The sequence below is a fragment of the Fundulus heteroclitus genome, unplaced genomic scaffold, assembly GCF_011125445.2.
Source record: "Fundulus heteroclitus isolate FHET01 unplaced genomic scaffold, MU-UCD_Fhet_4.1 scaffold_541, whole genome shotgun sequence".
Classification (NCBI taxonomy): Eukaryota; Metazoa; Chordata; class Actinopteri; order Cyprinodontiformes; family Fundulidae; genus Fundulus; species Fundulus heteroclitus.
Window position 1 is genome coordinate 43,055 of NW_023396969.1, and position 14,446 is coordinate 57,500.

Genomic DNA, 14,446 nt, shown 5'->3' on the forward strand with positions numbered 1-14,446 from the left:
TCTTATAATTTACTGTAGTCAGACACTCATATATCAGGCCCAGAGCAAGGCCAGCTTTCCAGGTCACAATGAGCGAAATGCAAATGAAGTTTTGTGAAGGAGTGTTATGTATGTTTCAGTGATTGCATGTTGCTAGCTCCCCGTTCACATCCACTTTGACGCGCGTCAGATTTCTCTGGAATCTACCGGTGAACGGTCGTGAACTCTCGAACAATCAGCGATCGTCGATGCAGAGTGACGCTGCTGCAGGCGAAGGAGCGTGTGCACCCAGGAGCAGCCCTGACTTCTTGGGTCTGCTCCCACACCCTCACCTCCAACCCCTCCCACCTCTTATCATTCTCACTGAGGTGTCTGGTGACTTTGGCCCATGTTAATATGTTGCTCCTCCCTTAATGGCGAAGGAGTTGAGGAGAGAGGGAGGCAAAGAGGAGAAGCTCCAGCCCACCACCAGCATGTCCCCAGGGGCCTTCAGTCTGCTCGTGTGCCGGCCCCTCCTGCTGCTCAGTACAGCTGTGGCTCCCTATCAACCCCTGACCAGCTGGGATCTCAACCCTGCCAGAGAGGCGTGTTGGGGGAAGCTCTCCACCACTCTTCATTAACTCTTCATTAGGTGAACCACTCAGATCCTCAACTCCCGCTACCTCTCGCGCGGCACTCCAGAGATTCCCTCCAGAGAGATGGACGTGGCACCCAGGGCCCTGGTGCTTCTCCTGCCCCTGGCGCTCACCCTGCTCAGCCTGTCGCCTGCGCCCGCTCTGGGAGGATGCCCGTCTGCTTGCCGGTGCTCTTTTGCCATGCTGCAGTGCCTAGAGCCCAACGGGATGAGCAGCATCCCGCCACTGGCGCCTCAAGAGAGTGACAACGTGACAGAAATGTGAGTATGGGCTCCCGCCTGCTCTGCATGTTACCTGAGTAAGCATGCACCCACGTGCTTTAAAGTTGGCTTTTCAGGTGATTTCTCTGGTCCCTGACTCCTCGTTGGTGCTGAAGTAGCTCAGATTGTCTCAGTTGAGAGTTTTGGGATCCTTTACAGCTTTTAGGTGTGAAGGCATGACCATTTGGTAGTTTTGGCTTTTCCTCTAAACAAGGATTTTACTTTTTGGTAGTTTAGGATTGATCATGTCCCATAAAGTCCAGGTGAATGATGAGTAGAAGATCAAGCAAAAAAGTCAAAATGTTGTCAGGTTTAAGCCAAGATGAGCCATTCAGCAATCATACAGCTGCATATGGAGCAGCTGTACTTTATTCAGACAGAAGGTTGATTTTGCTAAAATTTTCATAAACGTTTAAAACCACGTTTGAAATATTCCTTATCGTGTCTCTCAAATGTAGATCCCCTCAATGCAAAGTAAACTCTCTGGTACCCAAGGTGTAGGGATATGGCAAGAATTAAGGCAAAGGGAAGGTTACAGACCCAATTATAGATGTGGTAATTTATTGTGTTTTACACTTCAAATAAAAAAAACTGAAAAATAATCAAATTCAAAGCATTTACTAAACTATAACAGTAAAGTTTCAGCAGGACATAAAAAGAAAGGGATTATTGCCAATTCAACACATACAAAGAAAACACCCAGATAAAGTAATCTTTGACTTTTACTGGAAGGTTGTTAATGTTTTTAGTCCTGATTTAAAGGACTTTAGTCGCCTCTGCTGTCGGGACAGACCAGTGGAAACTGAGGATTTGCTTTAAGGGTTTTTCAAAGTGTTCCTTTTGTTATTACTGAGAATTTAGCTCTGATTTACTAAAGAAACCCCCATCTAACTCTACAGAATTAGTAAAACTTAATATTGCAGAATATGCTTTTTATTTCTTTGCAATAAGATGAACCTATTTCTTCTTTATTTAAAGTCTGTTAAATACACTTTAAAGACCCTCTTTGGCTCTTAACAAGTGTTAGCCAAAACCGAAGAGTATATCTAATTTATTTTGTTGCTTAAATGTGAATTTTGTCTTTAAAGTCTCGACTCACCTTCTGAAACACAATACGGATGAGCTCTTACTTTAGAGGCTGGTTTACATTGATGTTGGTGCATCTTTGCAATCAAACCTCTGGTGTGTTTCTATAATTACCTGGTTGATAGACAGATTAGCAGCAGTGGGAGCGTGTTTGAATAAAAACCCGGCTAAGATTGGAGACTTCTCGCTCAGCAGCAGGAGCACGTCTGCGGCAGAGGACTGTTATTTAACGTCGGCTTTTTAAAACTTTGCTCGGAAAAAGCAGCAGAAAGTGACCACCTGTGATTTAAAGAGAGCTGCTGTATTATTAAGCAACCCACCATCAGCTCCAGCATGGAAAACTAAATGTCACACTCTGCACCGACACGCTGTTCTCTCTTTGTTCCCGGACCTGGATCGGAGCAATTAGCACTTGTTAAGAAGGAACTACATTTGTGAAACGCTTTTTTCGGCTGAGCAAGTCAATTTGCTGCCAATTTCTTTCAACTACGTGCCACTCTCCTCCTCTCTTCTTCCTCCTCTCTCTCTCCTACCTCGAAAGGTATTTCCTTGTATCTGCAGCCGTTTCACAGAGCTCAGGCTCGACAGTCTCTCTTAGTTGTTCAATCAATAAGAGAGCGGGCTTCTGTTTACCAAGCTGCTCCTACATGCCAGCAAACAACAACACTTCTCCGTATTGGCAGTGCGGGGAAATAAAGGCGATGCACGGAACAAACAAGGGCCCATTAGCTGCAGAACAGAGGCCGAAATTTATCATATGCACGGTTGTAAATTAAATTTTGTGGATTGCCAGTCAGTGCCCCCACCCAGGAACAATAGATGATATACGACCTACTTGGCTCAATCCGATAAGTAAGGCCGATGGGCGATCCTGGGCCCACCTGCCCTGTAATCACATTACTGCAGCGCGGGTCAATCAAACATGAATATAAACGTTTTGTGTGTGGAAGCTGACAAACAGGGAAGTGGGAACTTGAAACAATGCCATATGCTGAAAGTACAGCAGGTACACTATAGAAAATATGTTTATTCAAGTGATGCTTTTATATAGCCCTTCCACTCGTCACACTTCAGAGTGAGAAAACGACAAGCTGTGCGTCGAGTCAACTTTATTTATGGCACTTTTCAATCAGGGATACGTCTCAAAAAGCTTTACGGAATAAAGGGTAAACTTTAGAGGACACAGCCAAAGAAACAAAATTAATACCTACAACATTTAAAGAAAATTTGATTGTGGAAAGAAAATATTAACCAAACAAGAATGACGGTAAAAGTTAGCAAATGCAATTCAATTAAATTTTATGTATATAGTGCCAATTCATGAAACATGTCATCTCAAGGCACTTTCTTAAGTCAAATTCAATCAGATTATACAGACTGGATCAGATTATATAGATTAGTCAAAAAGTTTCCGCTCCAAGGAAACCCAGCAGGTTGCATCAAGTCTCTCCAAGCAGCATTCACTCCTCCTGAAAGAGCGTAGAGCCACAGTGGACAGTCGTCTGCATTGTTGATGGCTTTGCAGCAATCCCTCATACTGAGCATGCATGAAGCGACAGTGGAGAGGAAAACTCCCCTTTAACAGGGAGGAGAACCTCTAGCAGAACCAGAACCAGGCTCAGTGTGAACGCTCATCTGCCTCCACCCACTGGGGCTTAGAGAAGACAGAGCAGAGACACAGAAAGCACAGAAGCTCACATTGACCCAGGAGTACTTTCTATGTTAGATGGTAATAGTGGATGATCTGCCTCCCCTGATGATGTCACAGCTAACAGAACGCCAGACCAGGTGTACCTTCTATGAAGAGAAAATGACAGAGAACAAAAAGTTAAAAGCTGAAATAACAACAAACAATGCACATTGGAGAGCAGTAGGAGAACTCAGCAGAGTGAGAGAAATAGACCCTGATGTCCTCCAGCAGCCTAAGCCTATAGCAGCATAACTATAGAGGTAGCTCAGGGTAACATGAGCCACTCTGACTAGCAGCTTTGTCACAAAGGAAAGTTTTAAGATTAGTCTTAAAAGTAGACGGGGTGTCTGCCTCACGGACCAAAACTGGGAGTTGGTTCCACAGGAGAGGAGCCTGATAGCTAAAGGATCTGCCTCCCATTCTACTTTTAGAGACTCTAGGAACCACCAGCAGACCTGCCGTCTGAGAGCGAAGTGCTCTGTTGGGAACATACGGGGTAATCAGAGCTCTGATATACGATGGAGTTTGATTATTAAGGGCTTTATACGTGAGAAGGAGAATTTTAAATTCTATTCTAAACATAATAAATGAAATAAAGACCACAGGAAACTGAAGAAACCTACCCTGACATGTAAAAAAAAAAAGGATACGCCACATATTTCAGTCGTTAGTAAATAAATACAAACAAAGCAAAAATGGAGGAACTGTGTGAAGAATTGTCAAAAACACATTTCTCCCCTTTCTGCTTCCACGGGATTCAACTGGGAAGTCTAATCTGACTAACCAAACGCAGCTGACTGTCTGAGGTCTCTATGGAGCCCATTTAGCATGATTAATGTTAGGAAAGTGACAAAAACAAACATATGGCTTGTTTGGAATATCTAAGAAAAAAGTCTCTTCTCTATACATAAAACAGAGTGACAAAGAGTTGCAAAGTTGCGTCTTAATAAACCACAAAACCTTTGAATGTATAAGATCTAGATATAGATGCATACGTACAACTACCTCATATATACAGAGTGTCAAACACGGTGGAGCAGGGATGGTGATTTGGGCTCGTTTTTCCACAACAGGACCTGAACCCTCGCAGTAATTGAGTTGACGATGAACTCCTCTTAATATCAAAGTATTTCAGAGTCGACAGTGAGGCCGGCACAAAGTTTATAACTGAGTCTGATCGAAATGCTCAGGTGGGACCTTAAATAAAGCGATGTAGAAAGAAATGGTTGCAGACCTCAAAGAGCTTAAATCGTGTCCTCCATGGAGATGCGTGACGCTCAGAAGGTCAGACAGACAGAAAACAACTTCTGAGGGTTATTCCTGCTCAAGATGGTCCTCAAAGCCGGGCATGCAGCCTGTGTGTTTCCAAAGAAAAAAACTTTTTAAACTAATCAGGGATTAACATATAAAAAGCAAAATGTTGCAACAACCTTTTCACAAAAAGATGCAGACCCTGACGTAAAATTTTACTTTTTTTGAAACAACCTTTCATTTCATTTCAGTCTTTAGTCTTTTTCATCATCATTTTCCATGATTCAATGAAGCTCCTGGGATATTTATAGCATTTACTCCTTTGTATCCTTTATCTAAATCCTTAAGAAATCAATGTACAAAGGTATCTATCAGAAGCAGGTTAGAAAGAAAAATGGCACATCAGTTCACCACAGCACAGTAAAGACACTGACCCATAATTAGTAGTCAGGGAGGCCAGGACGTTACAGCAAGCCACAAGAAAATGCTAAAGTTACCACTAGGGAGGAGCAACGTTGTGTTTTTCTCACGCTCCTGAAATTTTGCTGAAAACTGTGATATGGTTTGAAGAGACAAAACTTGAACTTATGAACCACTTAACATCAGCAAAACAGCAGCAGTGGAAGATGACAGTGGCAGGATCCTACCGTGCATTTCCTATTCTTAAGAAGAAACTGGGGTTTTTGTCAAGGCATGAAAACCTCCAGATAACAGCCAGTTCTGGTCCAAAAGCTTAGATGTTTACTACTAAGCTGTAGATAAGGACGAGTTTTACTTTTACCAGCACGGTGAGTCCAAACGTACATTTAAATCAACATAAAAGGGCCTTATGTAAGAAAAATTTAAATTTCTAGCCGGAGTTCAGATCTAAATCTGACAGAAAATATGTGGGGTCACCTGAAGATGCTTGGGTACAGCAGATCTCCTCACAGGCTGATAGATTCAAAGAGCTTTTGCAAGTAAGAGAGGGCAGAACTTGCAAAGTCAAGAGGTGCGATACTGACAGACTTCTTCTAAAGAAGAGTGAATGCTTTAATTGAATATAAAGGTGTTTAGGGAAGAAAAGCTTTTGAAACAATTCATCAAGGTCTCAGTTTTTATATCAGAAAAGCCTGGTATGTAACGGGAATGTTAAATACCACCGACAGCCACTACATCTTGTTTTATGTGTACTCTATGGTGCACAGCAGCACTCCTCTGCTCTCCTCCATTCGTGTTTAAATTTGAAGAACCATTTCCCTTTCCACGTCAGTTCAGCCTCAGTTTGGTTTGGATTTTTTCTTCCATGGGGGGTCTGTTATGTTTTGTTGTTGGCTTTTTGTTACCAGCGAAGAAAAATTCAGCTTGAACCCCAACCTGTTTTACCCTCGTTTTAATACCTACAGAAAAGCTACTTTACAAGCCAAACTCTTTGCTGTTATCTCAGGATTTGCATCTGTGTCCTTGACAGCAACGATTCAGTCTGTGTTGTTTACCTGGCTGTTGAAGCGATCTCTATATGGCGTCTCCGTCTCTTTGAACATGTGGAAACCTTCTCCGCTGTGTGCAGTTTCCTTTTTGCAAACTTTCCAGCGTTTCAGTGGGATTCTGGGTAGAGATCTGGGACGGGTCTACCAGCTTAATAGAGCTAGCTTCTAAAGCTTTTATGCTTTCGAATAAAAGCTGCAGATTTGCTTTGTTTCTGGAAGGTTATTTGATAGGTTATCTCAAGACATAATGAAAGATTTACATTTTGTTAGACATTGCCATTTTGACATAATCTTATTAATAACCAGCAGAAATCAAAACTGACATTACACCAATCAAACCTTTCTAATAATTGGCTAGTAGTTTTTTTTGGATAGTTCTGCTGGAATTTGGATTTGTCTGTTAATGACTGAACCACTCTAAGGTTCAGTTATTGCCTATAAACAAATAAACATGCTGGGAAATTGAAAGAATACTTTCAAACTCCAGCTGCTAAGGGGATTGATAATTTTGTGCTCAACTGTGTGTATAAAATTGACTTTTGCCCCCATTTATACTTCTTTTAATTCCAATTTCGGGCCAGTTGTTTGATATAATATGACAGACTCTGATCTGATCATAGGTGCATTCATTCAAAACTCCTCTCGAGTCGGCTCAGTTTGACCTTCGTCTTCAGCAAAGCTGCAGGAACCCAGACTGGCCCTGGCTCCTTGTATCTCAGAGAATAGACTTTAAAATCCTTCTGTTAGTCTATAAATCCCTCAATTAGCACCTAAATCCATCACAGACTTGTTATCAGGGCATCAACCCTCCAGACCACTCAGGTCTTCTGGCTCCAGCCTGCTCTGCAGAACCAGAACCAGAACCAGACATGGAGAAGCAGCATTTAGTTCCTATGCTCCACTGATCTGGAACAAACTCCCAGAAAACTGGAAAAGTGCTGAAAGCCTGAGTTCCTTTATACCAAGATTAAAAACCTGTTAGGTTAGAGCTGCCCTTGAATGTTAATGTTCAATTTAAACAGTTTTATTTCACTGAAACATCATTAGACTTAGACAACTTTATTTGTCATTTTGAATGCACAGAGTGCGTACAGAACGAAATTACGTTTGCATACAGCTTGAAGAATCACAGGATAAGGTGCAGCGGGGATTTTTGTAATCAATTGAAATGTAAACAATCTCAACAATGTAAACAATGCAGGGGAAATAGACAGTGTGCGATTTCACAGTGTACAGGTGAGTATTATTAAAAACTACGTAGTTTACGAATGTGGTACAGAGTCCATTCTATGGCTGTTCAACAGTCTGATGGCATAGATTAGGTTTGTAGTCCAATTTACCTTGACCTGCTGCTATTCATGTTCAGCACTTTGAATTGTCTTGATGCTGAAATGTGAGTTTCATAGACTGTATTTTGTATATATAGACAATATTTCTATATATATACTTCTAAAAAAAACAATACACATAATATATATATATATATATATATATATATATATATATATATATATATATATATATATATATATATATAAGCTCCTGTCAGACATTATAGCGGCTAAGATAAGTGGATGCATGGATCAACACATGACAGAGGCCCAGAAAGGCATAGGTAAAAACACCAGAGGAACCAAACAGCAGCTGTTGGTTGACAGAACAGTCGCATTAGCGCGGCAAAAGCTGACAGACAAACCTGTGCACTTCCTGGATTGATTACAAGAAAGCCTACGACTCAATGCCAGCACTCTGGTTACCTTCATCGCAAACTCATGAGGCGATACAAAACCAACCTTGAGACCAACTTCATGCCAATTGCACAAATCTCTATCAAATGTAGAATATACCAAGGTATATTGGTATACCTTGGTATATCAGGCCTATGCTGTTCTGCATAGGCCTGAACCCCCTCAGCCAGATAATCAACAAGTCTGGCTATGGATACCGACTCAGAAACGGGGCCACTATCAGCCGACCACCTGTACATGGATGACAGCTGTACGCTAAGAGTGAGCGAGACATTGACTCACTGATCCACAACACCAGGATCTACAGAAGGGAGATTGGAATATCATTCAGTCTGGAGAAATGTGGCCGAATGGTGACAAATAGATGAAAGGTAATCCACACAGAGGGGATTGTGCTCCCAGAAGGGAGAATATCAGATGTTGAAGGGAGCTATAAGTATCTTGGAATACCAAAAACAAATGCAAACATGGCGAAGCCACGAGAAAAGCAGCAACAGCCAAATACGTGAAATGAGTAAGGCAAGTTCTGAGAAGTCAGTCCAATGGCAAGAACAAGGTCCGGTCGATCAACAGCTATGCCTTGGCAAGCTAGGTGCTAAGGAGGCAGCGGCCTAGTGGACATCAGAGCCACCACAGAAGATGAAACATCCAAGCTCCAAGAATATGTCAGGAAGATGGCCCCAAAGGATTAAATGCTCAGTGAATGTCTCAGACAATGGAAGCTGGTAGAGAAGGAACTGGAGGAACCATCATTTGAGGAAAAACCTCACATGATGGTAGCTGAAGTAGTTAATATGACCAAATCCTACCAATGGCTAGAGAGGGCTGGACTGAAGGACAGCAATGAAGCTCTGATCATGACAGCACAGGAGCAGGCCTTGAGCACCAGAGTAATAGAGGTCCAGATCTACCAGACCAGGTAAGATCCCAGGTGGAGGCGATGCAGACGCCAGAGAAACCATCCCGCATCTCATAGCTGGGTGTGAGATACTAGCAATGAACGAATACATGGAACGCCATAACCATGGGGCTGGTATAGTGGACAGAAACACCTGTCAGAATACCAACTGGAGACCCCCAGGTCAACATGAGAGTCACCTCCCAAGGTGGTGAAGAACGACAGAACTAAGATCCTGTGGGACTTCCAGATACAAACAGACTTAATGGTAACGGCAAATGTCCAACAAACTGGACATTGTGATCATTGATAAGCAGCAGAGGACGGCCGCTGTGATAGATGTGGCCGTCCCGAGTGATGGAAACATCAGGAAAAAAGAATCAGGAGTCTGTCTGTCTGTCTGTCTGTCTGTCTGTCTGTCTGTCTGTCTGTCTGTCTGTCTGTCTGTCTGTCTGTCTGTCTGTCTGCAGACATGAGCATTGTTGTGACATCAGTAAAATATAATAAATCAACAGGGTGCGATAATTTAGTTGGTAAACCTTTGTATGCAACCAGAGTTGAGCTACTGGCATAGAAATGTGTAAAGTCATAGTGTTAGGTTAGGCTCCTTTAATGAAATCTCTTAAGATGATTGGCTGAAGCAAACCGTCACATTTCCAGAGTCGATGCTATGAGGCTGCCTGTCAGTTAAAGGGGCCGGACAGATGGTGGTTAGTACCTCTGCAGCAGGCGTCTGCAACCTGTGGCTCTTTACACCTTCAGCTTTGGCTCTTAAAAACTGGTCAATGTTTCTAAATGTAAAGGTAATTTAAAATTGCTAGCTTTAGGAAGCATTTAGTTCTGCAATATATGCATAAAGAAAGAAAGAAACTAATGGTGTATAGATTGGAGATTTTTTCATTCCATCAGTCCGGAGAGGTTTTGCTGAAGATGTAATTTTTAGGAAGATTTTTCATCTGTCCACCAAAAAGATTCATAGTTTTTTTTGTCAAAAAATGCAAATCAGATCATCGGCATTGGCATCAGAGAGTCTGGATGTCAATCCAATTGGACATTTTTGGTATAAAGTAAAAAAACAAAAACAAATGACATCACAAATATCCACCCAGCAACCTGTTTGATGAAGAACATTGTTTTTCATCCGAGGAGTTCATGCCTAAAAGAATTGAAGCAGATTGATTGCAACAAAGGAATGGTTTCAGCTCATGATTTTATTTTTATTGCTACTGAAAAAATAAAAAATAAAACTGCTTACAACCCTGTAATGTATTGTACTTGTTATTTTGCCGTTCTTTTATAATCTAACCTTTTACTCCGACTCTGTGGTGAACCCTTTAAGTTGACCCTGAACTCTCGTTTTGAGTTCCTTTTTCCTGCTCAAGGAAATGTAATAATTTTGCTTTTCAAATATTCTACTTGTTTTCTGTCTTCTCCCTAAATAAAACATCAACAAAAGCTTAAGGTCAAGAGAAATTGTCCCTTAACTCTATATTTTTCTTTTTTTCTTTTATTAGCTACATTGAAAACCAAGCAGGTCTGGAGAATATAACAGACATCGACTTTATCCACTACAGAGAGCTGAAAAATCTGTAAGTACTTTATGTTTTCCTCCTTAAAACTTAGCATAAAGGTTGAATTATGAAATATAATCAATCCTCTGCTGTTGTTATGGCTATAAATGTCTTTTCTGATAAGCCATGTGCTTCTTATAATAACCCCAAGCCCCGTCAATATCTTCTACATTCACTCAAGTTTGAATTAAAATGCTGTAAAAGTTGAGTGGGGTCAAAGAGAAATGCAAAGATTGATGAACGCTCAGTTGTATTGATTCACAGTGTTGTGCATTTATGTTTATTGTTCTCTGCTTTCCTCTCCAGCACCATCACTTCATGTAAACTGAGGTTAATTTCTGCAAATGCTTTTCAAAACAACCTCAAGCTGCAGTATGTGTGAGTATTCAGCTGATGGCGGGGAGTTATTTATGTTTGGTTTGCTGGTCTTCTATATCTATATTCTTTAATCTGTCTGCTCTTCTAAAACTATGAACTGACATAAAAAACACTTTTTAGATATTTAAAGTTCTCAGAAATGTTACCTTTTTATGCAAAAGTTAGTAGACATCAGAGTTTATACTATTTAAATTCTGCAGCTTTGTTCGTCTTCAGCGTCTTTAAAAAAAAGAATTACACATTACCTTGAAATTTAACATCATAAACATATACTTTTCCCATATGCACTTGTAAAAATGAAATAGAAAAGAAAGCACATTGTTACTTTATCTTCACAATTTTTTAACATCTAGCTCATAAAACCTTTGCAGAAATTGTAACATGATGAAATTCTAAACAACCCAAGGGACATAAATACTTTTGCGGCACAGACTCCCAATCACTAAATTAATAAACAATAAAAGATTCAGTTCCTGTCACTGAAAATACTGCCAGAAAAAAATCTGGGTCTTATGAAACAGCCATCGTTCGAGCGTTTAAACTGGAAACAGCTGATATTCAGCCACACTGATATTGTCTTCGCTCTGAACCGCCTGGCCTCACGTCTTCAGCGAAACATATCGAATGAAGCCATCAGACCCGTCTATTCATGAACAGCTGACGCTTATCGGCACCATCTTGTCCTCATCGTTTTACTGAGCGTGTGCAACATGTCCAGTGTTGTTTATCTGAAAGACAAGCGGGTTTGGAGAGACCAGAGACGACGGTCGGGAAGGCGGAGGGGGTTGGGAGGCTCAAGAAATTGGAGAAGACATCCACCAGTCACCTTTTACTCGCTCACTTTGGCGGATTATCGACAACTGATGCATAATAAATACACTCCACTAAGGGTCCATTATCACTTAATCAATATTTCACTGTGGGAGTGGGGCCAGCATGGCTTGGGTGGTGCGGGGGGGATTTCTGTGACTGATGCATTTCTGAGATTAAGAAGCTCTGAATGCAAACTAAAAGAAATGTAGCTAGTTAAACCTTTTACTCCTTTTGCGCTCATCTACACACCAACCTCCCAGATTTGATCACGTTTCTGCTCACCAGTGGTTGAAAGCGATCGAGCTGCTATTCCAGGCTCCGCTCTCCCTCTGCGAACTCAAGGAGGAATTGAGCCGGTAATGGATAAGCCCCAACGGCTAACCCGTCTGACATGAACTTTTGGGAGCAAGGAAAACAAATAATTGAACCCTTGGCCTTGTCGCAGTGATTATGTATTGGTTTCCATGCACACGCTCCCCAGTGTGGCTTTCTGTCATCTTCTGAGGGAGGTTTATTTACAACCTCTCAAAGTCTGAGGATCATTTGAGCTCCGCTGTGATGATATTTAAGTGGCCTGAGAGGATTGACCGAAAAAATACGAGGCATTGTATCGCGGTAATAATACGAGGGAGACCCTGGCACGCACAAATAATAAATGTTTGATTCATCCAATCAAATTATGGTTATGCAGAAAAAAAAGATGAGAATTACTTTATCAAACCAGATCCCGAGCTCACTGTGTCGCCGTAAGCGTAAAGTTACCGAAATGATTCGGTTTCATTGACAAACTCATTGTCTTATCTGGAGAAACCAAGATGTTAAAGTTTTATTGAGATGTTATATTCAGATTGCAGGTTGTTCTGTCAAGATAAGTTTCATTTTACTATAACTCAGAGAAATCTTGAACTTGATTTTTCAAACTGTAAAAAGTGATACTGAGATGCCAGGATCTCTCGATGACAGCTTCCTGTTTTTATCACATTAGATGTTGAGCTCCTTTGGCCTTAACAGCAGGATTTTGAGGTTATCAGGTTAATGAAGACAATAAAATGTAATTAGTTGCAAAACAAGTGTAGAAACGAATGTCATAATAACTTTTTCAAGACAGTGCTTTTAAAAGTAATTTTAGAAGTAAGAGGTGCGCATCACCTTGTTGGAGCAACGATAGAATCTGTCAAACACTGTCAGCTTTATATTTCATAGATTTTAATAGACTTGCCAATTTACAGTAATTAAAGTAAATTGGCAAGTCTATTAAGTAAATTAAGTAAATTTACAAAGTAAATTGGCAAGCACAGGAGGAAGAAATGAGGAATCTACCACTGTAGCGTCTCTGAGTGGGATTCAGGCGTACGGGGAATAAAACACGTGTTTCGTTTACGCTCAGAAGTGAGAATTTTCATGTTAAAATTCAAAACAATCACCTAGATCACCGCCTTCTGTCAATAAGATGTGGTGAGTTCAATTTATCTCAGATCTCCAAACGTTGCCACATCCTACATGACAGGACCTCCAGCCCTCTGTACAGTGTTCCTACTTGAAGGGCATTGCAGTTATTTTGTTGGACTTTGAACTTTAAAATAAGGTCTTCTAGGCAAAATGCCAAAAGACTTTGTTTTTTAAAAAAAATGCCATTAGAAAAGTTCTGTTGCAAAGAGAGATGAATGCATTACACCATGCAGAGCACTTTAAGAATAATTGCACCAGTGTTTTTTTTTTTACTACTAAATGCAGAGCTGAATTATCCAGTGACTACATGTGCAACATTGAGAAATGTTCTTCAGTGGTTGTTTTTCAAGAAAACCAAAATAAAGCAAAACAGTTTTTTAAAAAAAACTGACAGAGAATTAAATTTTATATATTTTATTATCCATTTAATTATAAGTAATTAAATGGATCAGGCTAAAGGCATCTAGGATTTGAGAAGACAGGAGATACAGCAGTTAGGAGTCAGTAAAAAGAAACAAGGTGACGTCGTTTCAAGATTTAATGAAATTTCAACGCATCACTGCTGATTTATCTAAGTCATGACTAAAGTGCAGGGCGGACATTGTAGCCGAACGGGATTGCTCTAAAGAGAACTGTTTGTGAATGAGGACAAATTACCTAATGTACTGAGCACTAAGCAGAGGTGTGCTGGCAGTGCGCTCGTGAATGTTGGACCCGGTCGGCGTGAAAGACTTGCCAGGGTAATTGATCAGAACCAATTTGGATGCATTAATGCTTTCCGCTAACTCCACTCCAGCGGAGCACCAGAGTTCAGTGATAAAAACAACATATTTTCTTTTCAAACGTTTAAAACATTTGCACTTCTTGTCAAACCTGCAAGTAATTAAATATTACAATAAAAAGTGGAGCGTAAGCGTCTTTAGTTCTTGGGCTGTTTAGAATTGACTGATCTGGTTTTTTTTGCAGAGCTGTTAGTTGCAGGCAAGCGGAGTCACAGCTTGCAGCGGTATTGTATGACAAACTGTTAAAGCTTTTACATGTTTTCACTTTGTTTCACAGGAACCTGGCATCCAACTCGCTGGAACATATCAGCTGGAGAGTGTTTCATTTTCTGCCTCTGCTCAACCTGTGAGTCACCTTCCTGCTCTGCAAAGCTCAAACCGAGCCTGACAAAGTTTCACAAAGAAACGCAGTTCACTTGAAAATGGAAATTTGGCTG

General features: G+C 40.9%; 1 protein-coding gene across 1 annotated transcript in view; it reads left to right on the plus strand.

Moving 5' to 3' along the window:
• Nucleotides 1-209: 209 nt before the first annotated feature.
• LOC105936060 (neurotrophic tyrosine kinase, receptor, type 1) overlaps nt 210-14,446 on the plus strand; it is a gene marked incomplete at its 3' end in the record, with an annotated part of 34,096 nt that continues 19,859 nt past the window's right edge. The window contains 5 exon segments of the mRNA XM_036132799.1: nt 210-291; nt 402-874; nt 10,531-10,605; nt 10,894-10,965; nt 14,287-14,355. Coding sequence (XP_035988692.1) covers nt 678-874; nt 10,531-10,605; nt 10,894-10,965; nt 14,287-14,355 — 413 coding nt within the window.